This window comes from Xyrauchen texanus, chromosome 27 (assembly GCF_025860055.1).
Source record: "Xyrauchen texanus isolate HMW12.3.18 chromosome 27, RBS_HiC_50CHRs, whole genome shotgun sequence".
Classification (NCBI taxonomy): domain Eukaryota; kingdom Metazoa; phylum Chordata; class Actinopteri; order Cypriniformes; family Catostomidae; genus Xyrauchen; species Xyrauchen texanus.
Window position 1 is genome coordinate 20,964,788 of NC_068302.1, and position 27,355 is coordinate 20,992,142.

The following is a 27,355-nucleotide window of genomic DNA, read 5'->3' on the forward strand; positions in this document are numbered from 1 at the left end:
GTACTGATAGTGGATACCGGACAGCTGGACAGGTAGACCTGCTCCTGTGCCTCTCCGACAGATGCTCGGTGATCCGCTAGGAGAGTGCTCCTCCTCGTACACATTGGCAGACAGCATGTCGCAGTTTGGCGGATCAGCTTCAGCATCGGGACCCTGAAGCAAGTCGGACAGGGCGTTGATGTAGATCTGAGCCATCTGTAGGGTTTCATATTTAGAGAGCTTCTTGTCATCATCCATGGCTGGGATTACACTGCGCAGTTTGTCGAAAGCGTGGTTTAATCCGTGCATCCTCCTCCTCTCGCGAGCATTGGCAGCCATTCGCCTCTGTTTTTGCACAACATTGGTCGCTTTGCTGGATGGTGCACGCTGCCTGCCCTCATCTGCTCCCACAGCTCCCTTAAGTCGGCACAACTCGCGCACTTTGCTGCTCTTCCTGAAGTTTGAGCTGTTGCTCGAGGCAGAGGACACGCCTTCCGCGCTCGAGCCGGGCGAGTGCAGCAGGTATTCGGCGTGTGCCGCGCAGGTGCCAGTCTGCACAGGAGCCAGCCAGGCGCGTGGATCACTGCTGGCCATGAGTGCCAAAGCTGGTGGGTACTCGCACTGTTCCCCCCGCCCAAAGTTCGGATCTTGGCCGTCCAGTTCAACTTCCTCCCTTGCACTTTTACTTACGCCGTCCACGTTCGTTCCATCCATTTGTTTGGGAAAAGTTTGTGGCTATGGATATGAGAACGGAATTAGCCGTGGAGGTTTTATTTCTTCGTGCACCTGTTGCTCTCGTACAGCGGTGAAGTGGATTTCTTTGCTGAAGTCTCTGGGAGACTCGTCGGTTTTAAAAGCGGCGCGTGCCGGGAGCCCCCCTTCTCAAGCTGGTCGCGTGGCGCTTTGACCAATAAGAGTACGCGGGGCAGGCGCGTGTAGGCGACCAATGAGAAGTCGCAGTAAACTCGGAGAGGCTATTATACCCAAACAGTTTTTTTTAATGTCGCGCTCCAAACCTGTTTAACTAGAGAATTATTATCACAACAGGTCGTCCCACTGGACGCACACAGAAACTTAGGATAGAATAAAAGTACGTGGCATGCCTCCAAACACTAGGATATCAGTCACAACGCGCAGGAAAAATACTTCTCGTCTTGACAGTCTGAAATGGGTTCTGAAAAATGGAATGCATTGAAAATCTTTACTTGAGGACACTGTGCGTTGATGCTTCAATTTTTAATATAGTCATATAAATATTTTGCCCTGTATTATTAAAGACCACGAACTGATTTTCACGAATCAAATTTAGCTACGTTGTCCGTTTTTATAAATGTTAGGGTTTGTAGCTAGCTACAACCTAAATTGAATTAGGCCTATGTAAACGTAGGCCTAAAGGCTTGTTCACTTTCAAACAAAACAACATAGGAATGCGTTGCCTACAGACACTGTCTTTTTTTTTTTTTTTTTAAGAGAAACCCGCGTTTTGTATTTGATTATTATGAATCTTTTTGTTTATCGAAATTAAAGAATTGCAGACGGATTGTCGACCAATTTTAATCATTGCTTTGTCAAAGCTGGATGTTTTCTTTATGTATTCATAATGTATTATTAGATGTTATACTAATCGTATTTAATTTACGTGTCTGTTGAGCGCACTAAATGAAATAGATCCATATAAAATTAAATCTTCAGGTTTGCAGCAGTTCGAACAAAATTTGCTAACAAAATGCGATCATTCTTCTTTTGGTGCATATTTAAACACATTCTCACACAATGAATGTTAGTACCAGATAGAGTTACGTTTTCTTTTTGAACAAGTTCAACACCTTTTAATCCAATTTAAGGAACGCCCTTTCACTAAAAGAGCTACCCAAATATCGGAAACTTGATCTGGAGGCGCGACAGTCCTTTACTGTCACGAACTTTGGAAAAAGAGCAAGTGCAAAAGAAGCAGTTTATATAATAATAATAATAATAATAATAATAATAATAATAATAATAATACTATCAGCAACAACAACAACAACAATAACAACCACTTTATATTATAATTTTTTTGTTTTGATTATTTGTTTGAATTTATATATATATATTATTATAAGCTTTAACAACAACATAATAATAATAATAATATTATTAACATTGTTATTATTATTTTTTTAAAATAATATACACATTAAATAATCGTACTTCAAAACAGAATCATGATTTTGTTTTGTCATCGCGTGGCTTATGCGAGTAGGCTACTGTGAAACCAAGACAAGTCGAGTAAAAATGTAGTTCTCATAAATGATGTGTAAACAGCAAATTGTGCATTATCATGAGGAAACTTCACAGAGTTTCTACTTTGTTAAACAGATAACAGTTGTATGCCCTATAGGTTGTCACTGAAACTAAATATTTCAGGCAAAACTGATGCACGGGACCTTAATTCCATTTTTCTGGCATTAAAAACTCCACATTAATCTCTTTACATTTATTCATGAATTCTTGCGGACTGGCGCCTGAGTCCACCCCAACTGGAGCCTCATCCAGGCGGCTTGTGTGTCTTGGAATAGGTCCTAAAGCAAACAACAGGTTGGGATTGCTGCTGTCGATTATTAAAGTGTCTCATGGACAATAGATACTCTATGTTCCATTCGACACGCCTGAAGAACTCTTTGGAAAAAGGGCACAACATGTGTCTCGATGAGGGCTTCTACTGCGATCAAGTCTGCATGCTACTTTCTTCTTTCCTGTCTCCTGGGAGACCAAGAGATATCGCGTTGTTGATAAAAGTTGATAAAACACATTACTCGAACATGTGCAATAATAATAATAATAATAATAATAATAATAATAATATAATGCTGTTATTATTAAATCACATTTACAGGCAACTGTCTATATATATATATATATATATATATATATATATATATATATAATAAACAAATATCTACAAATTTAGTAAATTTCTTCGATAAAATGTAATAATTTAGACTAAATTGTGACAATGGATTTATTTGCAGTGTAAATTTAGAACCTTAGTCTCAAATAAATGTGCATTTACTGATTTTATGCAGGCCTAATGTTTCTGAAAATATATTCAAAACTGAAACAGATGAAGCCTCTGAATCCCTAAACATCAGAATAGGTGCTACATTTATTATGTATCGCTGTACATTTCAGGGACAATAAACTGAAAGGTAACTAAGGCGACATCTAGTGGATATTCTGTGCATCTACTCTAGACCAAGTGGTCATTTTAAAACTAGGATTTCAATATACCAAAAGAAAAAAGAAATTTTACTTCAAACCTGCCACATTTTATTTCAGTAAAAAATTCATTCAGCTGTGCATTTTCCAACATTGAAACGGTAGGTGTTGAAAAAATAGGTTTTGAGAGAACCTTTTACCCCACACTTGGTGTAAAAGGCTCCCACATATTGGAGTCCCCAGGGGGGGTTAAAGTGATATCATGTAAATGTAGGTGCAATAGTGTCGGGGCAAAATTTCCAACTTAAATACTTTTGAGACAGCAAGATGCATTAAGATACTACTTCTTCAAAATTACCACTTCAGAAAAGGGTAAACATTTCTGTTAATTCATTCACATTTGGCATTTTATAACATCTCAAGTATTTTATAAACAAATGAATCTCCATTGTGATTGGATCAGTCAATCTGAGCACACTTTGAACATATCGAATCTATTCACACCGCTAAAGAAAAACAATATGTTTTAAAGGGGTCTTTAGCCCCTGCAACCGGGGGGCTTTACCCCAAATACGATCCTTTCACTTATTAGGCAGTTATTAAAAACTTTTGAACTTGAACAAAACTGAAAGTTATACTTATGTTGTCCAAAAATAAATGTATTAAATTCAGGGATTCTCATTGGCTTCATCAATTTTGAAAATTTTAAAAATGATAAAATATTAGATAAAATTACATCAAAATCAAAGTGTACATTGCACAAAATGATTTCATGGTTCAGAAAAATGTTGCCGTGTAAAGTGACAAACAGGTGTTAAGGAAAGTACTGTGGAGGTTTATGTTGCTTCTTAGTGTTTTGGGAGAAAATCAAATCAAATGTGACTTTTACCCCAGGGCCCTTTAGCCACGTTGTACCCTATAGCATCAAAAAATATACATACAAGAAGTTGATCTAATACATTTCGAACATGACCGGTTCAGGTTTGGACTGTGGCGACTTTGGATTACAAACTCTCTAAGCACTAGAGCATGACTTGAAATGCTGTGGTGCCATTCACTTTGACCTGCAGTGCATGAAGTCTGGCTCACATAGTCAACAGCCAGCCAAAATCCAGTAGTGGGTAACCTTTGACCATAACCCTTACTGTGTTGTGCATCAAACCACTGCACTTCATCAGCTCATCCTGAGATGGGAAAGACAAACTAGTTTAGTTTACTCACACGTATAGCATTTCAGGACAGTATTCTGTCTGTTGGTGGAATTTATTTTATAATGATGACATTATTAGCATGATAACATACAAAAAAAAAACAACAAATGCCACTGTAGAAAACATGTTTATTAGACAAATTATACACAGAAAGCATTGCCACTTGTAACAGAGGCCTCAGTTTGTTCCATTTGAATAATATGCAACACATACAACAAAATAGGCCTATATTAAATACTGTACATTATAATCAGTTGAAAATGAAGATATCCTGTACAATTCTATGTATGAAATTAAAACTGTTACAGGCATAGTTTTGCATGCTTTTTTACGGAAAAACCCTTGCCTCCTTTTTGATAAATTAAGAAATCAAAATGAAATGAAGTCATATGACAATACCTTACCGTCAGAGAGACTGTGAAGAACTTAATGTAATGTGATAGTGGCTAACTGAGCTTTACAGGCTCAGATATTACAGTATACTCTATATCTTCTTTAATCCAACAAAAATGATCTGCATGTAAAATATATATTTATCCTAAATAAAAACCTTTAAACTGATACTAAATATAAATTGCTCCTATAGTCTTTCAGTAATCATATCTAAAGAAAAGTACATCTAGAAGGCTTGCGTCAAAACACTTGCTGTTCTCTACACACAACATTTGCGAATTAGTCAGAGAATAACAAACTGAAAGCTCATTCTAAATGACTAACATTAGTAAATATTAATACAGTTTATGTTAGTGAAAAGGATTTGTTTTTTTTTGTTCTCAAAATGTTATTTTTTTTTAAACTGTTACCACATGTCGATGGCCTTCTTTAAACAATTAGCACTTTTAAAAAAAGTTAGATAAATATTACCCCTTAACATTTATGAAATGAAATAGAAATATATTTCAAATAACCCCTCAAAAGTGGCCACCGTATCAGCTTTTTCAGATGGCGTCGTATTCGGTTGAGGACTGACTTTTGACAAGTAAAAAAAAGCCCCATCTTCAAAGGCTTGTGTTAAGAATTCATTTAAAAACTCTTTCAATATCCGATCTCCAAAATCTATGATGCACAGCTGCAAGCTTATGTCATATACAATAAAGCTGTTCTACAGAATGTTTTTTTTTTTGCCAAATCCTGGAGTACAGCTACAGAAGTGAATACAAACATTTGATGATTTAATGTTGCAAACCAATATAAGATGATGGCACTTAAGACATTTTAAAACTAATAATAAAACAAAATATAACTAAAACTACAGACAGCTTTGAACTTTTTTTTGTTAAAACTCTCTGACCAGACACATTCCACGCATTTAAGATTTGTTATACTTAAAAGTCAGTAGGAGACATTGAGTAGCATTTGTTTTATTCTCCCTCCTGTCTAATACGTTTTTTATTTTCAAGTTCAGTGATTATTTCCCACAGAGAGTCCTTTAAAGACTGAATGTAGATCTCATCCTTAGGGAGCTGGCAGAGAGGATGAGAAGTCCTTAGAAGCACAGTCCCATGCTGTGGGCCCTGGTGCATTGCCGGGGCAGCAGAGAAAAGCTGCAGTCCTGATTTTCACAGGTTACCTGTTGCTTTCTTTGATGCTAGCAGTGCAGTCTTGGCTGCCTTGTTTAACACCTCCATTAGAGGAGTACTGAACATTTACTGAGCACTGAAACGATCGAGAAGCAAGATTTAGTAGACGAGTTGACACCCTTTTTTGAAATTGAGTTATTGCAGATTTGTGGAACACTTGGCACAGTTTTTTTTTTAAACAAACAAAATGAAAAGGTCACCATCATTGAAACATCTGGATGCATTCTTTTTTGCTCTCCCCACAAAAGAGATCTTCAAAATTGAATGTGGCAAAAAAGGCATTTTGTTCACAGATGAAATCTCCTGACAACCACAAAGACAATAATGATCATATTATTCCATCCTCATCTCGTTGGTGAGTACTCTGCATTCCGCCTCCAAGAGAAAACGACAACAAAAAATGAACATTTGTATTTACATATATTTCTTTTGTGTGTTTGTTTCAATTTCACAGGCCCAAGACCCCTGCAGTTTATATGGAGGTGCCCCTGTCCGGGTCATTGCCATAGCTGAAATTGGGTGCTGGGGTGGGCTGATATGGGATGCTGGACATTGTCTTGACGGGGCTGCGAAAGAAGCCGCCATTGGGGGCTCGCTGACGGAAGGGCCCCCCAGTCCGGTGGTCCTGTACAGCCCCAAAAGCGAAGCCGGCTGCTGCCTTGGCAGAAAGGCTGCGGCTGAGAGTCTGGATCTGCTCTGGGATGAATGTGGTGGTGGTGATGTGCGTGTTACGGAAGTCGCTGATCTGCTCCAGGGCCTGCCGCGCAGCCGGGAGGGAGTCCATATCCAAGGGCGTCAGGTCGATTGAAGAGGTGGAGAACTGTTTATGGGGGCTCTCATCCTCCGTGCACAAGCTGTTAACCCGGTGATGAAGGTGCTCCAGGTCGATCTCCTTATCATCCTAAAAGAGGAAAAACAAGGAAGGAAGTGGAGTGGGGAGGGAAGGGAAAGTCCAGAGGAAGAAAATAAGGAGGGAAAGAAAAGGAGGAGTAAAGGTTGTTACAGGATCAGAGGAGAAAAGAGGTAAAGAAGTGTAAATTGAGGAAAAGGGTGAGGTGTACTCATAAAAGAAGATACAGTGCAGGATGGGTTAGTTAAGCAGGATGTCCGTGATGTGGTTAATAGGGAAATAGGGTGAAACATTGAAGAGGAGATGGGAAAGAAGGCATATAGTCATCAAGTGAGTAAGGAAGGGAGTACAAATGAGTGAGCAGCACAGTAAGGAAGAGTTTCGATGGAGTTGGGAATAGAGGGAAAATAACAGACAAGTTTGAGGAAGTTTATAAGGGTGAGGTGAGGTGGAGGAAGGTATTAAAGGCGCAGGCCAGATTATGTTTTAGTGTATGCACAATTAGCAAGACAGAAAAAAAAGAGGGAAGGTGCAAAAAGGGAAACAGACTGAGCTATGGTAATGAAAACATATCAGTCTTAGCTATTACGATCTTGAATTCTATAGAGAACTACGGTATTTATTTACATCAACACATTAATGTTGTGTCTTAGACACATGGATATTGCATATCTTTGGAAGGAACTGGAAAATTGAATATGTATATAGATCCAGCCTCACAAACCTTCAACTTTCAAGCCATTTTAAACCATTTTCAGTTGGGTTCGAAATTGGTTTGCTCTTTTAATTATGTCAAAACTGTACTATATATGCTTTATAGTATGTTTTACTACAACATAAATACAATATAATTTTCTATATGTTGGAGTAAAATACTATAATATTATTGGATTGCTTTAAAAAACACTCACAGGTTGATGTGGGCTGACTTTGTAGTTGCTGTGAGAGTATAAATTGGCCTCTCGTTTGTGGGAAGCTTAAAGTACTTTGTGGGTTCCAGCCACCACCATCAGGCAGCACCGCACTGAGTAAAGAGGGGTCAGGGGGAACCTTGCTGGGCCAAGGTGGGGCGGTGAGTTGAGGGTTCCGTTTGTAGGTACCTGTCCTACCACCACAGTGGAGGAAGGCGGTAGATGAGAGGAGTAGGAATGAAGGAAAGAGTGATTGCGGAAAGGCCATCACATGAAAGGAGCCATTTGTTGTTTTCTTTAGCAAGGGACCTTGTAAAAGTGTTCAGTGTGAGGGACAGCTGGTTGAAAATTGCTCTTGCTGGTCTAGAATAAATGTAGACAGATTTATCGGTTTTAACGATTAATCTGTGCCGACAGTTGCTTTTTGGAGATATCAATTATTAGCCAAAATCTATGCTGAAAGTTAATTATTTTTTATTCCACCATGTTCCTCTGTGGCTGGTGGCAGAGGATTCTAGGGTTAGAATGTCTTGTTTTTACTGTATAAATTCGGCCTCTGTAGATGAAATAAACAATTTCAGCGACACCTTCAGGGGATTTTCTATATCTACATCTGTCATCATTGACAATATTCATCCATCTTTTTATCCTCACTTCAGTGCATATTTTGATTAGATAACAAGTGTTCTAAATAGAAATAGACTATATAGAAACATGCCCTGTCAGCACAACTTTATTTCTTATGAATAATACTAATAAACCTTATTACTCATTAAAATGTATCCGGTGATATATATAAATATGCAAAACTCTTCAGCTTGTGAATATACAGGCTATAAAAATCTAAATTTGTTAAATAGCCTACTTAACTATAGAGCACTGTAACAGAGACAAGTCTCTGTCCCTTCAAAATAATGGTAAATATTGGAATTTTAGTTGAACAATAAACTGCATCTTTGATTTTGTTCATTTTGGCCTTGTGTTGCCTGTGTCTGTGCCCATCATAGTATTGAAAGATATTTTTATATTACAATCAATTGGCCTATTAATCGGTTATAGGCCTTTTCCACCAATTTAGTTATTGATAGTGCTGGGTACATTACTTCTGAATAGTATTGTGGTACCAATTACAAATTACATGATGAAAATTTTAGTCAGTAACTTAATCTCTTATATTACATATTAAGGTAATCTCATCAGACTGCTTTGGATTACTTCTGACCTAATTATTGTTTATTAGTTTATTTGTAACATTCATTTGTGTTGGATAAGCTTGTTCATTTTGAAAATGTTGCTTAAACGCATTAAAGAAAACGTACTTAATTGATCAAAATGTGATAATTTATATACTTTTTTTTTTAATGTGTGGTTTACTCGCTGTTTGTCTGTTTGAGTGAAATATAAAAAAGACACTTAAACTGTTCTGACTCTGGCAATTTTGACAAACACCATCTATGAAAAATCTGAAAAGTCTGAAAAAGCATTTTCATGTACATTTTTGAAGCCGAGAACAAAAGCAATTTGCAAAATTAAAACTAGCTTTAGCGCACTAATGCAATCTGTTCAGCATTTACAGGTGAAACTCGAAAAATTAGAATATCGTGCAAAAGTTCATTAATTTCAGTAATTCAACTTAAAAGGTGAAACTAATATATTATATAGACTCATTACAAGCAAAGTAAGATATTTCAAGCCTTTATTTGATATAATTTTGATGATTATGGCTTGCAGCTTATGAAAACCCCAAATTCAGAATCTCAGAAAATTAGAATATTACATGAAATCAAAAAAAGTGCCTGTGGCACTGCTGAGGTGTTATGGAAGACCAAGATGCTTCAATAGCGGCCTTCAGCTCTTCTGCAGTGTTTGGTCTCATGTCTCTCATCTTTCTCTTGGCAATGCCCCATAGATTCTCTATGGGGTTCAGGTCAGGCGAGTTTGCTGGCCAATCAAGCACAGTAATACCATGGTCATTGAACCAGGTTTTGGTACTTTTGGCAGTGTGGGCAGGTGCCAAGTCCTGCTGGAAAATGAAGTCAGCATCTCCATAAAGCTTGTCTGCTGAAGGAAGCATGAAGTGCTCTAAAATGTCCCGGTAGAAGGCTGCGTTGACTCTGGACTTAATAAAGCACAGTGGACCAACACCAGCTGATGACATGGCTCCCCAAACCAACACAGACTGTGGAAACTTCACACTGGACTTCAAGCATCTTGGATTGTGTGCCTCTCCATTCTTCCTCCAGACTCTGGGACCTTGGTTTCCAAATGAGATGCAAAATTTGCTCTCATCAGAAAAGAGGACTTTGGACCACTGAGCAACAGACCAGTTCTTTTTTCTTTAGCCCAGGTAAGACGTTTGACATTTGAAGCCCATGTCCAGGACCCGTCTGTGTGTGGTGGCTCTTGATGCAGTAACTCCAGCCTCAGTCCACTCCTTGTGAAGCTCCCCCACACATTTGAATGGCCTTTTCCTGACAATCCTCTCCAGGCTACGGTCATCCCTGCTGCTTGTGCACATTTTTCTTCCACACTTTTTCCCTTCCACTTAACTTTCTATTAATGTGCTTTGATACAGCACTTTGAGAACATCCAACTTCTTTTGCAATTACCTTTTGAGGCTTTCCCTCCTTGTGGAGGGTGTCAATGATGGTTTTCTGCAAAACTGTCAGGTCAGCAGTCTTCCCCATGATTGTGAATTCAACTGAACCAGACTGAGAGACCATTTAAAGGCTCAGGAACCCTTTGCAGGTGTTTACCTGATTAGAGTGTGACACTTTGAGCCTACAATACTGAACCTTTTCACAATATTCTAATTTTCTGAGATTCTGAATTTGGGGTTTTCATAAGCTGTAAGCCATAATCATCAAAATTATATCAAATAAAGGCTTGAAATATCTTACTTTGCTTGTAATGAGTCTATATAATATATTAGTTTCACCTTTTAAGTTGAATTACTGAAATTAATGAACTTTTGCACGATATTCTAATTTTTCGAGTTTCACCTGTATGTGTAGATTACCACTTAATCTCTAGTGTAATTACTGTCCACTCAAATAACACAAAAATGTACTAAACATTTATCAGCTGTTGGCTGATTAAGAATTTAAAACATTTTATATTTAAAAAGACAACAAAATAAAGGGATAAAACATTTATGAACAATTTACGCTTTGGCTCATCAATATGTAATCATTTAATCCATAAAAATAACTTTAATCTAATTACGAGTATTTTAAATCATAATTAAATCTAATTACAAGTACTTGATTTTTGAAATCCGATTAAGCAATCCAGATCACATGTAATATGGTTATCTGTATCGGCAAACTCCACTGTCGGTTGACCTCTAGTCCGGACGTCACAAAATACATTAATACAATTCTAAAGATTTTTAGGTGTTTTGTAGATAAAGCACTACTGCTTCCTTCATGGGCAGGGTGTGATTGCTCAAAGTTCCATTTGTGAAATGTAATTGAGCCAAAGCACTTTATCTTAGAATTCATAGATATGTATTTCGCACTAGAACGGAATCTTTAAACAACATTCTACCTGTTGTAGTTTCGCTGTTGGGTGTGAATACTGAATTAGGCACTTTGTATTGCTGTGTAGCAGCAGTCTAAATATTTAGCAATTGTGCAAATTACAGCTCTACATTCAGATGAAATCCTCTCATGATTTTAGTCCATGCAGCTTGGCAATAATGAATAGATCTCTGTGGACTTCAGGTAAAAGAAAATGTGAAAATGAGTATTGGAAATAAAACATATTGCATTCCTGAGCAAATCATTTATAGTGAAGCTTTCTCAAGGTTTGTGGAAATAATGATGACCTTTCTTGTAGTTCAAATGTATCATAGTACCCCAGTGGAATCTCTCTCAGCAGCCATTTAGAAATGATTAAGATGTGTATACAGTAAAAATGTATTGTGCTGCATTTGATGCTGGGATGATTTCTTAACCTACATGGGCTTGAGGCTTGCAGAGTGTGGAAAGAGTGTAGCTCAGTGTTGGCAGAAGACAGTTCGCGAGGGAATCGCAAACGTGTGCCTCAGCTTGGAGTCAAGGGGCGTGGCGCAGCATGCAGGTGACAGGTGATTGGAGGAAGGCCTGAGCGTGAGCATGATGTCAGTCTGTGGCTCATGACATGGCTTATCTTGCCTCAATGACGGACCATCTGCTTGTGTCTGTGTGTATGTGCGAGCGTGTGGAAGCATACAAAGACGGACATAGGTGCGGATGAGGCAGGCAAATGAGAGGATGGGGAAAAAGTTTATTTCCAGAGAGGTAGGGGAATGAGTAGAAAAAGAAAAACAAACAAACAATCAGCACACAGACATTTTTGATTTTCTTTTTTTAATGTCCATGGAGCCAGATACCTGTAAGTGTGAGATGGTAAAAATGGCATTTTGCATTTCTCTCCCATGCCCGCTTAACCCCTCAACACAGAGTACTTATCTATAAAACAAAATGAAGCAAAAGTTGTTTCAGGCTTTGACAGCAGATTAACATGATTTGTTTTTCTTTGCGAGAAATCAAACATTTTCTGAAGTCAAGAGTAATGACTGACATAGAGCACTGTTTGGCGTTCGACGGTCTCTTATAAATATGCCGCCTCAGGTCCAACTTTCAAATACCCACTACAGCAACAATAAAGCCACTATGAATATAACATTGATCATAGTTTTTTGTCTAGGATTTATAAAAATAAAAATAAAATATATATATGATTTTTTTCTTACTTTGGATGTTCTAGACTAAACAGTTGAGTGTTTGAATGTGGACCTCATACTGCGGCCAAGAAAATTAGAGACACCGTGGGACGCCAGACAAACACAATATTAATGACACAGCAGACATCTGACGTGAAAAAGTTTCATCATCTGTTTTTTTTTTTTATAGAAATGATCAGGACACAAATCTTGGCGTATGGAATGGCTAATTCACACAGCCAACCTCCGGTTCTCTGGACCACAGATCCACATGCTCGTCCTCTCTGGATTCAGAGGCAAAAAGAAATTCATCACCGTGAGGTGGAACTCGTTTTGACGACTTGTCATATCAAATCATTTTAGTCCAAATTGCGACACCACAGAAAGAATCATGATGACGAGATCACAGAGAAGCAGAGAGAGGAAACACGAACAAACTAACACATGGCATATGCAACGTGTGTGTTGGTGTGTGTATGTGTGTGTGCCAGACACAGAGACACAAGCACAAAGTCATTCTATTGCTGTGATATGCAATGAACTCTGTGTTAGGCAGGTGTCAAGAGATATCACAAAGAAAAGAGGAAGCAGTCAGGAAGCATTATGTATATGCATCGAAACACCAACCAGAAATTAAGAAGTTGCATCATGCTGAAAGATGGAAAACGGCTCTTAGGATGTGCCAAAATTAAAATTAGGATAAAAAAACCCAATCAAACTGAAGAGTTTTCATTGTAATCCAAAAACATTTGTGACATGAGTGTGGTGCTATTTTTATCAGCATGGCTGGGTAAATATCTGTGCTAAGCTCTGCCAAGCTTCTAGTCCGATGGAACCGTCTGGAAGAGTGCTCCGAGGAATGAGCCCAACTCAGCATGATCAGACCACTGGGCCAGAAATGAGCGTGGTTCAAGTGTGAGCTTCACCCTACTTCAAAAATCCTCAGAGAGAATCATCTCTGTATTCATTAGTATACAGCGGCCACAAAAGGTGTTTGGGCACTTAAACCATACTTACAAATATATTAATATCATTGCATTAGATAACAATTTATCAAAGCAAGTGACTGATGCAAAAAATAAATAAAGATGCTAGACCTTTTCTCAGAATTAACTTCTCTAATAAGAGATTTGTTTTGCAATTTAAACCAAATGGTCCCAAAGTAAATTTAGGGATGATATCAATTCCCCTTAAAGGAATTGTTCACCCAAAAATGAAAATTGTCTCATCATTTCCATCCCATCCCTCACCCTCATGCCATCCCAGATGTGTATGATATTTTTTTCTTCTTCTGCTGAACACAAATGAAAATTTAAAGAAGAATATTTCATCTCTGAAGATCCTCACAATGCAAGTGAATGGTGACCAAAATTATGAAGCTCCAAAACGACATAAATGCAGCATAAAAGTAATCCATATGACTCCAGTGGTTAAATTCATATTTTCAGAAGAGATGTGATGGAAACAGATCAATATTTAAGTCCTTTTTTATGATCAATCTTCATTTTCATGTTCTTCTTTTGTCTTTTTCGATTCACATTTTTCGTGCATCTAGCCACCTACTGGTAGGGAGGAGAATTTATAGTAAAAGAAGACTTAAATATTGATCTGTTTCTCACACACACATATCATATCGCTTCTGAATATATGGATTTAACCACTTATGAAGTCTTATAGATTACTTTTATGCTGCCTTTATTTGAATTTTGGAGCTTCAAAGTTTTGGTCACCCTTCACTTGGATTGTGAGGACCTACGGAGCTGAAATATTCTTCCACATCCAATCTGGGATGGAATGTGGGAGATTAATTGATGAGAAAATTTTTATTTTGGGGTGAGGTGTCCCTTTCAGTTCACACAGGTGCCTTTGCAGAGTAACCACAGGTGTAATAAAGTATATCAAAATACTTTTTGCTAACATTTAATTACATTTCATTTTGAACAATACATCTAATGTTTTACATTTTAAAATCTAACAAATGTATTTTTCTAATATGTTTTGCTTGAAAAGTATGCTTGTGCTATCATTCTTTAAGCAAATGCTATCAGTTTGATATTTTTTTATTTAATGCAAAGACATTTTAAAGTGTCCAAATACTTTTTTGGGGCACTGTATTTTCTACTACACTATACTAGCTGTAATTAATGAGTAAACATGCTTACAGTGTATGTGAAGTAAAAATGGGGGAAACTGAATCTTTCAACTCACTATATGAAATAAACCTTATACTAATTAAACATATACTAAAGAAATTATACTAATCTCAAGACACAAATCATAATCTCTGAACATTACAGTAACCAGCTGGCTGCCCACAAAGTGTTCAGCACACTGCACGATGGTCTTCTCTGGAACAGGGATGAAAAAGAGCCACTCTGTTTGTAGGGTCATAAGTAGCCTGCTGCCCCTGACAGATAAAAGCTGCTTCATGGTGGGGTTTGCTTGGGAGGAGGCAGGAGAAGAGAACCCTGACCATTGATCAAAAACACTACAGAGGTGTTTTTGATTTGTTTTTCAGGTGGAACGCTGCAGATGAAATGCTGTGTTTTTTTGCCTGTGCAGAGCTTGATGACACATACCAGAGGGGTGTGAGGAGAGGTCAGGTATGTATGTTGGGGGGAAATGGCACTTGATTAGAATAATGAGGGAGATTGTAGCACAGTGGGGAAGAGGATGTAATATCAGGAAAGGAAAACGCACAACATGACAGTTGCAGAATATAACAGAAAGCCATAAGGAATAACATACTCTTTAAATAATCATAATAATAAAAAGAGTAAACGCCAACATCAAAGTTAATTAACAGCAATATGAATGTGCTGTCACTGCTACATCTGAGGTGCATTTCAGGAACTGCAGTGTTATTAATGTGAAACCCAAACATTCAACGAATGTGCAATCATTTGTTAATTAACTTTATCTGGATGCCAAAGAACCATATGTAAACTGCTGTTAACGCAACAGAGCAAAAACAGGAAAAGCAAAGGAAAGCAATACATGCAAAGACATTAATCGAAATCGTTCTTCAAGAAATGACGGATGGGATATTAAAAAAGCGCATTTATGAGCCTGATATTATGGCTTTGTATTTAGTCCAACTGCTTTGATGCTTGCCTTACAGTTATTATCCAGATATATGCCGCTGATATCAGCCCATTTATTTTCTAGTAGGCCTACCTGTTTATGCCTTTTCCTCAACAGAGCTCTATTACAGCTAATGTGCTTGGCAGGTAATTTAACAGCCTAGTGTTCTTTTTGGAGATGTGGGTTTAATTCATTTATGTCTCTATCAGAAAAATTAGAGTGAGGAAAAAGTGCTTTGTCTGCTGCTTGTTTTGTTGCATAATGCTCCCTCTTTCTGTTAATATTACTTACATCCTTCTAGGACTGGGTGGTATGACGGTAAAAATAATGATAAAAAAAAAAAAAAAACATGGACAAATGTGAAAATACTCTGGTGTTATGTGGGACGTATTATTAATAATTTGGTTTGCATCCAAACTAAATAATCAAAAATAATCAAATGAGATGAAGCCTTTGATTTTCATTTATAAAGTATTTAATTCACTGGATATATATATATATATATATATATATTAGGGCTGTCAATCGATTAAAATTTAAAAAATTAATCGCGATTAATCACATTTACAAATATTTGTTGAGAAAACCCCTCATATAACAATAATTCGATATATAAAGATTATACATATTTATACCAATATATAATTATAATTAGTTATCTTTAAATGTTTAAAAATTATATATATAAAATATTCAGATAATTCAAATGCTTTACATTCCTGTAGCAGAAGAGTTTATCTATGATAAGCACTTTAGAATACAATGTATTGTTTACAACCATATTATTGATCATAAGTCAATCATTGGCATACAGTTCACAGCAATCCATTTCACAAGTGAATTTGTCAATCAGTTGGAGATATATCACGAGGACTTGTTTAAGGGCCCGTCAATTTACACCTGCGTCAGACCTCTCGGGTGTGTTGCGTCATAAACATAAAATGTTTAGGTCACTGTGTCAAGTTAAAAGTTTAATACTCAATCTTTAAACACATCTTGAGATCCCTTAGATCGAATTTGCGCTCCTTCGAGTGTTTTCTTCACTATATAAACTGCACGTTGCTCATACAGCTGAAATTTCACGTACTGCCCTCTGGAGTAAACAGGTGGTACTACAAGCTTGCATTTCTAAGGAGTCTTCCTTATTGTGGTCCATGGGCATGCGATTAATTGCTTAAATATTTTTTATCACATTATTTTTTGTAAAATTAATCGCACTGAATTAACGCCTTAAATAGACTGCCCTAATATATATATATATATGTATGTATGTATGTATGTATGTATGTATGTATATATATAAAATCAGAATCACAATTACAACCCGATTATTTAATATATCCCAATTTTCCATTGAATTTCCAGACAGAAAACAAAAACCTATATTGTGAAATATACTGTGATATAAAATTACTCATACTGAGATATTAGATTTTGGTCATACCGCCCATCCCTTATTTCCATTTATTTTGCTGTTTTACCTTAAGGGAACATTTAACCATGATGTTGCTGTCACATAAAGCTTCATGATTTTTAATAACAAATGGAACACATCCAACTTGGATAAGAGGTTGGAAAATGTTCATAGTTATTGCAGTTAAACTTTTTATGCATACGTTTTCATCAAACCTCCGCATCCCCTGGAGGACCAAACCTCTCCTACCGCCACAACAAAGACTCTCACCTCCTTAGAGGGCACTCTGGAGCCCTTCCTCCGTGTCCACCAGGTCTCCACCGTGGCAATCAGACAGGACAGCACCACACCGGCCGCTAGTACAAAGAAGACCCCTGCAAAGCTGTGGATGTCCAAAGCGCTGCCAGTCTTCCGAGTGCCCACAGGAGAATACAGGTCACACGGACTGTCCCGTGGCCACCACTTCAGCTTTAGGATGTCCATGTCCCCATTCTGCTGAAGCTCCAAAATCCTAGACACAGATAGATAATAGACACACAATTAGTGGGGTTTAAAAGTCAGAATAGAGGAAAAATAAGGCTTCCTTTCTAATTTTCTAAGTTTTGTTCCCCCTTTCAAATGATATTATCAGCATAACAATTTCATTAATTTAAGAATTTCTTAGTATTTGGGGGGCCTGGGAAGCTCAGCGAGTACAAACGCTGTCTACCACCCCTGGAGTTGCGAGTTCGAATCCAGGGCGTGCTGAGTGACTCCAGCCAGGTCTCCTAAGCAACCAAATTGGCCCGGTTGTTAGGGAGGGTAGAGTCACATGGGGTAACCTCCTCGTGGTCACTATGATGTGGTACATGCTTGGTGTGGTGCATGGATGCCGCGGAGAATAGCGTGTGTGTCCATGTGCACTATGTCTCCACAGTAATGCGCTGAACAAGCCACATTATAAGATGTGCGGGTTGACGGTTCCAGACACGGAGGCAACTGAGATTCGTCCTCTGCCACACGGATTGTCACTACGCCACCACGAGGACTTGGAGAACATTGGGAATTCCAAATTGGGGAGAAAAAAAGGTCCCCTTCTTAATGGACAGCACTAAAAACCTGATTATCAATTTTATCACAGCATAATTTCAGAATGTTCAAGTGAGTATCCTGTGTGTTTTACCAGAAGCAAGGAAATCTGATCTTTTGTACGAAGGTGTTAACATGGTCAGTGTCAAATTTTTAAATTTCATTATTAACCTAGAAATAGAGCAGAATCCTAAATATTTCTTCATTTTCTGATAATGTTTCTTAGTTTAAACTTTCAGAACCCTAAACCTTTGTTTTTTTCAAGGTTTAAATTAGATTCTGAATCCAAAATATACTGTGTGATCTTTTAAACCCCACTGTATATGCTCATAAACATATTTATTAATTGGCTTAAATAAGAAGAATAGGAAATGTCATTAAATAACTGCAGTGGCGGGCCATGCATTTAAAGGTCTAGGCCTTCAGTGTGATTCATATGTGATATTCCTACTTGATATCTCCGACCATAAATGCCTTCCATTCCCCAATATTCGGAACTGCAACACTCCTGTTAGTTTAGCAGGTGTTTGACTCTCATTAGAGATGTCTCTTAACAACCCATCTCATAAACAATGCTGCAGTGTTAGCATTTGTGCTTCTGGTGTACAATTATCAAAAGAGATTATAATGTTTTATACACGTGTTTCTGCAGACGTTTGTTAAACAAGCTTTAATATCAAGTAATGTGGAAACAAACTTATTTATCGATATATTTTAATAAAGTGAATGTTTATCACTTACTTTGTATTTTTCCCTGAGTGTCGACATGTTTTTGTGACATCATGCCCCTGCATCTTGGCAAAATTGGAGTTGAGAATTTCTGCACGAGCCAACAAGCTGTAAATCTGACTTCAAGCTGCATTCCATTGCACTTTTCCTAGTAAGAAGTTGTTAAATCCGACTTTCCGAGTTGAATGGAACGCAGCACTACTTTTCAAAACTTGATCTGACACTGAATGCTCAAGCAGCCTAATTTACACTTACAAAACTCCTGATGTTGCTATAACAATCAAAAAGCACTTACCAATTTACTTTAAGTGAAAATCAGTCCTCCTTTACCGATTAATAAATTGAGCAATCACACGTTCATGCAGAACATCTCCTGTTTTTACATCCATAAGGATCTCTTTCTCAATTGCGTTAGTGGCAGTGATGATGATATCGCACACTTTGCTTTCCAATTAAGGACATCACTTAAAGCGTGATCACGTCACAACCAGTTCACACTCACCAAAGATCACACCCACAAAGAACAAATAAACCAATCTGATTGGCTGTTGAATCTGATAGTCTGACTTTAGTTGCTCATTCATTTGCACTGTTGAGAGATTCTGTGGAAATTCTGAAGGCCTGATGGGGTGGAGCTCAGACTCACGTGCTGCTTCTGGCATGCGATTTGTGAAACAGTTGTCACACTTTGCTTGTAAGCAACAAGGAATACATTCTGACTGGATACACTTTTACTGGATAAATGTTTTTCTCTATTTGTTTGTAGATTAAATAAGAGTGGCAAAGGATTAAAAATACATAGGCAAAAAGGTGATTTGAGAATGAAAGGATTACATTTTATTTATTTATTTGCATGTTATGCCAGCAGAGAAGGCTTTGCTGGCCCTGAGAATTCACCACTGAATAACTGAAGTGTTGCACCCCATGGCTTGACATTTACTACTGACCTAAATACACACTTAATTATGCACAGTTTTATTGTGTGTCCCATTATGGAAATTGACTGTGTTATGGATGCAAGTTTAATATCGGATAGCTCTGTTTTCCACATTAACTGTGCCACTGAGATCTTTGTATCACCCTATAAACAACTCTCAATGGTCCCAGTCTGTTCTGTGGCATCTGTTGCTGCAGTGGTTATATTTTTATTCAAAACACCAGGGGGCAGCATTTCCTCAGAATTACTAGCAGGCAACATAATCTTCCCACCCACTTGAAACCACAAAAAATTGTGTTCTTATGTAGAGATGGCAGTTTTTTCAGTTTGCAGTTCAGCTCTTGCAAATGACTGATAATGAATACAGGACACCAAGGTTTAGGAGAACTTGCCTCATTGATTGGCTGTTCTGTATTGCATAGTGGTCTCTCTCTAGCCTGGCTGTCTGCAGTTAGGAAAGCCACCAGCACAAAGTGAAGACTAGCAAGCTTCCAAGTGTCTATATTCCAAAGTGCTGCTGCTGTGAACATGCACATGTACAGAAAATGTTTAATGTTCACTGTGACACTATACGCTAGATTATCCCTGTCTCAGACTCAAAACAAAGTGGAGCAATGTAAAGTAAAATACTTTATAGATCACTTATGAAAGGAGCCCACAACGTTTAGCCACGCAACACTGCTTACATACAATATGTGGCTTAAAAAATTTGCAACAGCAATGAGGACAATTTAAGACATCCAAACTATGCCTGGGCTGCAGTGGTCTAGCACTATAACAATGCAAAGTACTGTGAATGAGTAAGCAAAGATATAATCAATGTCCCAATGATATAAACAGCATTTCATTAAGAACAGGAATTCAGCAACATTTACAAAAGTTCAGTTAGCCTCATCTCTGTTCATGTTCAGTTTTATTTAGTTCAATTACATTTATTTGCACAGAGCTATTCGCAATATTGTTACAAAGCAGCTTTAAAAAGAATAGTGTTTTACAAACCTGCCAGTCAGCAAAACAAATTCGCAAGCAAGAAAAATAAATAAGATTTTTAGTTTGATGAGAAAAAAACATTGGGGTTTCATATACACTTTTTTTAACCACTCCACAGATTTAATATTAGCAAACTATAGTTTTGGCAAGTCTTTTTAGGACATCTACTTTGATGCGAGTAATTTTTCCAACAATTATTTACAGACAGATTGTTTCACTTTTAATTGACTATCACAAATCCAGTGGGTCAGAAGTTTACATAACAAAAGTAAACTGTGCCTTTAAGCAGCTTGAAAAATTTCAGAAAATGATGTCTAGCCTTTAGACAATTAGCTCATGATAGGAGGTGTAACTGTGGATGTATTTTAAGGCCTACCTTCAAACTCATTGCCTCTTTGCTTGACATAATGGGAATATAAAAAAAATCAGCCAAGACCTCAGAATTTTTTTTAGACCTCTTCGAATTTGGTTAATTTCTAAATGCCTGAAGGCACCACATTCATCTGTACAAACAATAGTACACAAGTATAAACACCATGGGACAACGCAGCCATCATACCGCTCAGGAAGGAGACCCATTCTGTTTCCTATAGATGAATGTAGTTCGGTGCGAAAAGTTCAAATCAATCCCAGAACAACAGCAAAGGACCTTGTTAAGATGCTGGAGGAAACAGGTAGACAAGTATCTATATCCACAGTAAAACAAGTCCTATATTGACATAATCTGAAAGGCTGCTCAGCAAGTTAGAAGCCAATGCTCCAAAACAGTCATAAAAAAATCCAGACTACAGTTTGCAAGTGCACATGGGGACAAACTTCTTACTTTTTGGAGAAATGTCCTCTTGTCTGATAAAACAACCATTGAACTGTTTGGCCATAATAACTATTGTTTGGAGGAAAAAGGGTGAGGCTTGCAAGCCAAAGAACACAATCCCAACAAACCACTAACAAAGTGTATGTAAACCTCTGACCCACTGGGGATGTGATAAAATAAATAAAACTGAAATAAATAATTCTCTCTACTATTATTCTAACATTTCACATTCTTAAAATAAAGTAGTGATCCAAACTGACCTAAGACAGGAAATGTTTTCTAAGATTAAATGTCAGAAATTGTGAATAACTGAGTTTAAATGTATTTGGCTAAGGTGTATATAAGGTGTATTAAGGCTAAGGTGTATTAAGACTTCTGACTTCAAATGTATATATAAATCTAAATTCGATATAATCCATCCACACAGTATGATATGATAATATTCAACTTAATTTGTTGTTCAATGGCTATAATGACTTGATAAAATCCATGAGTTTTATCAGACACTGGTAATGGCTGATGTTGGATGAATGCTCTCCCATTATGGTGATATATCTGAACATTTAGCTATTTGAAAAAGTAGTCTGTGACTTTTATGAGTGTTGCCATGATGGATATGCCAACACACTTGTTGGGTCAACAGGCTGTGTGTTGCTTCAAGAGTGTGCGGTTTACGTCTGACAATACTGATGGGATTACAAGGAGGCAAGCATGAATTAGATAGAATTTTGTACTGAAATGTCCTGAAATGTGTTTGTGCAGACTGTTCATTGTGATATTTAGAGGAATATTCTGGGTTCAATAAAATTTAAGCTTTATCGACAGCATTAGTGGCATAATGTTGATTACAACAAAAAATATTTTACCCATCCCTTGTTTATTAAAAATATTAAAAAGCAAACAATGCGGTTACATTAAGGCACTTAAAATGGAAGTGAATGGGGCTAATCCATAAACATTAAAATACACACTTTTTCAAAAGTATAGCCACAAGACATAAACATTATATGTGTATACATTATTTTAGGGTAATAAAATCACTTACTAACCCTATCTGTGTAAAGTTATATCCAATATTACTATTTTATTGTCATGATGATGTAACGCTATAAACCCTGTAATCTGGTAAATGCTGTAGTGGTGATAAATATCACACTAAAATGACATCTATACATTTGAAACAGTGTGTATTTTAATGGTTGTGAACTGGCCCATACACTTCCATTGTAAGTGCTTTGCTTACTTAACCACTTTTTTACTTAACTTTGCTTTTTTTTTTGTGATGAGTGATGAGTTGAAATCTTTTAACCTTTCTACTCAACAAGTCTACAACAAATGTCAACCTTCAAGGAAAGCTTATTTCTAACCTTGTGGTTTCCAGCAGAGGGTACAGGGCAAATTAACAGCCTTGGTGCTTAATGAATTAAAACCCTGGTGTTTTTTACAAATTAGAGAGGTGTGATCCACAGTCATTAACACCAGGCGTTTTTTCTCCGAGAATCAACAGTCCAGTTTTGCCCTTGAGGATTCACCACATATTTGTCTTCGAGAGACTCTAGAGAAAGTGATGACAGCAGACATCTCAGAGGGGACCAGATTTTACCTTGCTTGTTAAGATAAGCCCATTGATGGCCATATGCTGAAAGACAGTTGCTGTAGAGTTCTTGAAATTGAAAAACTTTTTGGTGTGCTCACTTTTGCTAAACTTTCGGAAACACTTTACAATAAAGTTGTAAATGTTAACATTAGTTAATGCACTTACAATGAACAATAATTATTTACAGCATTATTAATTATGGATAATTGGTAACAGCTTACAATAGGATTCTATTTGTTAACACTAGATAATGCAATTGGGAATCAAAAACTAACAATGAACAATGATTTTTCACAGCATTTATTAATCTTGATTTATATTAAGATATCAAAATACTTCATTTTTTTGTTTACGTTAGTTCTCGTTGAATTCACTAATGTTAATTTATAACCTACTGTATCTTTAAAGTAAATGTATTGTTCACTGTTACTCATGTTAACTAAAGTTAACTAATACAACTTTTGAATATAAAAAATATATGACTATATATTGAAATGAACATGCTGTATAAACATTGTTTATTGTTAGTCCATACTCACTAATGTTGTTAACAAATGTTAATGTCTATAAAGTTACAACATTATAATGTACAGTTGAAGTCAGAAGTTTACATACACCTTAGCCAAATACATTTAAACTCAGTTTTTCACAATTCCTGACATTTAATCATAGAAAACTTTACCTGTCTTAAGTCAGTTAGGATCACTACTTTATTTTAAGAACGTGAAATGTCAGAATAATAGTAGAGAGAATTATATCTTTCAACTTTTATTTATTTCATAACTTTTCCAGCAGGTCAGAAGTTTACATACAGTTTGTTAGCATTTGGTAGCATTGCCTTTTAAATTGTTTAACTTGGGCCAATCATTTTGGGTAGCCTTCCACAAGCATCTCACAATAAGTTGCTGAAATTTTGGCACATTCCTCCAGACAGAACTGGTGTCAGGTTTGTAGGTTTTTTCAGTTCTGACCACAAATGTTCTGTCAGACTGAGGTCAGGGCTTTGTTATGGCCCCTGCAATACCTTGATTTTGTTGTCCTTAAGCCATTTTGCCACAACTTTGGAGTTATGCTTAGGGTCACTGTCCATTTGAAAGACCCATTTGAGAACGAGGTTTAACTTCCTGACAGATGTCTTGAGATGTTGTGTCAATATATCCACATAATTTTCCTTCCTCATGATGCCATCTATTCTGTGAAATGCACCAGTCCCTCCTGCAGCAAAGCACCCCCACAACATGATGCTGCAACCTCAATGCTTCACAGCTTTGGCTTGCAATCCTCACCCTTTTTCTTTGTCCCCACGTAAACTTGCCAACTGTAGTCTGGCTTTTTTATGGCTGTTTTGGAGCAGTGTCTTTTTTCTTTGCTGAGCAGCCTTTCAGGTTATGTTGATATAGGACTCGTGTTACTGTGGATATAGATACTTTATGCTGTTTCCTCCAGCATCTTCACAAGGTCGTTTGCCGTTGTTCTGCGATTGATTTGAACTTTTTGCACCGAACTACATTCATCTCTAGCAGACAGAATTCGTCTCCTTCCTGAGCGGTATGATGGCTGCATGGTCCCATGGCATTTATACTTGCGTACTATTGTTTGTACAGATGAACATGGTACCTTCAGGCATTTGGAAATTGCTCCCAAGGATGAACCAAATTCAAAGAGGTCCACATTTGTTTTTCTGAGGTCTTGGCTGATTTCTTTTGATTTTCCCATTATTTTGAAGGTAGGCCTTAAAATACATCCACAGTTACACCTCCAATTTAGTACACCTCCTATCAGAAGCTAAGTGGCTAACTGTCTAAAGGCTAGACATCATTTTCTAGCCTTTTTCAGGCACAGTTAACTAAGTGTATATAAACTTCTGACCCACTAGCATTGTGATGGTCAATTAAAAGTGAAACAATCTGTCTGTAAATAATTGTTGGGAAAATGACTTGTGTCATGCACAAAGTAGACTGAGTGGTTAAAAAATTGTTTTAATGACTTCAGCCTAAGTGTATGTAAACCTATGACTTCAACTGTAAGTATACATAACTTTAAATGTTAAAAATATGCAGAAATTACCATTAACCATTAATAAATGCTGTAAAAGTATTGTTCATTGTAAGTTCATGGTAGCTCTTGCTTTGAGTAATGTTAACATAAACAACTTTATAAGTGTTACCAAAGTTTTGGTAATTTGACAAATGTTCTCAAATACCCTTCTTAACGGTTCTTATTTAATAACTTTGCAATTTTTCTCTTAATAACTGAAAGAACCCTATTGCTTTCTCTTCATGCTCTCGCGGAGAATCAACAGCTTCATAACATCAGACGTTTTATTTGTCCTTTATTTCCTTTCCTCCCAAAACAGAGTGAAAAATGAAGCGAAAGGTGACAGAGGTCGACAAGGGGAAGATAAGTGGCTCACATGCTGAAAAAGTTGTGCTTGACTGACTTGCTAGAGCAAAAAGCAAGCAACAAATTTACATGCCATGCTTTATTTCTCAGAACTGTGCTGCCACTGACCAAGCCCAGTGAAGGGAGTTCAACAGGGCATTGTCCACGCTCAAGATCAGGGGCTAAACACAAACACTTAGCCCTGTTAACTGCAGAAGTGCAGACCAACCTGATTCTCAATGACAACTAGGTGTTCCAGTTTATCGGCAACACGTTTTCATTCAAGACCCTGTATGACACTGAGATCGATTCTCTGTCTCTCAGTGTGCTGGGTTGTGTGTTTTCTCTTCAAACTAATTTTTCTGTTCTTTGGGGATAATGCGAGTGGGGATTTGTGGTTCTCTTCTCAGTTCTGTCTGTCATGTAGTCTCCCTGCTCGCCTCTCGGGCCCTGTGCACTGATTTGAGTGTGAACTGCCAAAACCGTTGCTATGGCAACCAGCTGCAGCAGAAATGATCACGTTATTAGATGTCTCTGACTGCAGGCAGACAAACTACTTGATAAGAGCTAGGAAAATACGAAGAGATAAGGAAAGAAAAGACAAATGCAAACACATTTTTTGCACTTCAAATATATAGAGAGAATTTCTTTACAGTTTCCAATATAAATTAGAAAAACCAAGGGCTGCAACACACTTAAAATGATGGAGAAAGACAATTGTTTCTCAGTCTAATACTGCTCTTTATATTTCAATCTCTCTCTCTTTCTCTTGCTCTCTCTGTAGACTCCATTGATACACTGTATATATACTCACTGAGCAGATTATTAGGAACACTGTGGTCCTAATAAAGACTGAGATGCTATTCTGCTCACTACAATTGTACAGAGTGGTTATCTGAGTTACCGTGGTCTTTCTGTCAGCTTGAACCAGTCTGGCCATTCTCTGTTGACCTCTCTCATCAACAAGGCATTTCCATCCGCAGAACTGCTGCTCAATGGATGTTTTTGGCACCATTCTGAGTAAACTCTAGAGACTGTTGTGCATGAAAGTCCCAGGAGATCAGCAGTTTCTGGAATGCTCAAACCAGCCTGTCTGGCACCAACAATCAATCCACGGTTGAAATCACTGAGATCACATTTTTTACCCATTCTGATGGTTGATGTGAAAATTAACTGAAGCTCCTGACCCTTATCTGCTTGATTTTATGCACTGCAGCCACACGATTGGCTGATTAGACAGTCACATAAATAAGTAGGTGTACAGGTGTTCCTAATAAAGTGCTCAGTGAGTGTACAGTATATCTCTCTCTGTTACTGGTCATCCTTAAACTTAATTATATATTATTACTAATTGAAGTGAACATATCCTAACATTTTAAGAGGATGGGATATTTTCAGTTCTTCTGGCTCTGTACAGGTTGAACCGGCCAGGGGTCTCATGCAAAAGAAATCTGCAGTGTTAACAGTATTTATTTATTAAGGTCAGCTCTTTCAGTGACACAACAATAGTGTGGTTTTAATCTAATGATTTCTATCAGTTTGACAACGAGTCCAAAATGTCATGTGCTTCCAGCACCATTTTCTAAGGGGCTGCCATTTTGTAAACAGGTGACATGTGGCCATAAGTAGCCTGACATGGGTATCTACCCTGAGGAGTATAAGCAAACTCACATCTGTCCTTTAAATTGACTGGCACTGTTGGCTGCAATATGTCAGGTTTAAGAGGAGCTCACTCTAGAATGTGCCATTTCTAATAGGGTAATTGGTCTTCACTCCTCTAATAACCCTCCTGATAAAAAACTAAAAAGAACTAGAGTTTCACATTTTCACAATAACATGTGAGTGGTGGTTGCCATTCAGAAATGACATGATGCTAAAGTGTTGTTATGTGGTTGCTAAGGTA

At 37.3% G+C, this 27,355-nt stretch overlaps 2 protein-coding genes across 4 annotated transcripts in view; both read right to left on the minus strand.

Moving 5' to 3' along the window:
* Positions 1–762, minus strand: part of atoh1a (atonal bHLH transcription factor 1a) — a 1,576-nt gene extending 814 nt beyond the window's left edge. Inside the window, exon 1 of the mRNA XM_052094060.1 lies at positions 1–762. This exon is cut by the window's left edge and continues 814 nt beyond it. Coding sequence (XP_051950020.1) covers positions 1–693 — 693 coding nt within the window. The 5' untranslated portion in view covers positions 694–762.
* A 3,741-nt stretch (positions 763–4,503) lies between these two features.
* Positions 4,504–27,355, minus strand: part of grid2 (glutamate receptor, ionotropic, delta 2) — a 661,023-nt gene continuing 638,171 nt past the window's right edge. Inside the window, exons 15-17 of one of the 3 annotated variants that reach the window (XM_052094054.1) lie at positions 17,206–17,446; positions 11,692–11,912; positions 6,797–6,869 (exon numbers count right to left, since the gene is read on the minus strand). In XM_052094054.1, the coding sequence (XP_051950014.1) occupies positions 11,730–11,912; positions 17,206–17,446 (424 nt within the window). In that variant the 3' untranslated portion in view covers positions 6,797–6,869; positions 11,692–11,729. Of the gene's footprint in view, positions 6,870–11,691; positions 11,913–15,016; positions 15,066–17,205; positions 17,447–27,355 lie in introns of all 3 variants that reach the window. The other 2 variants (XM_052094055.1, XM_052094053.1) reach the window with 2 other exon arrangements.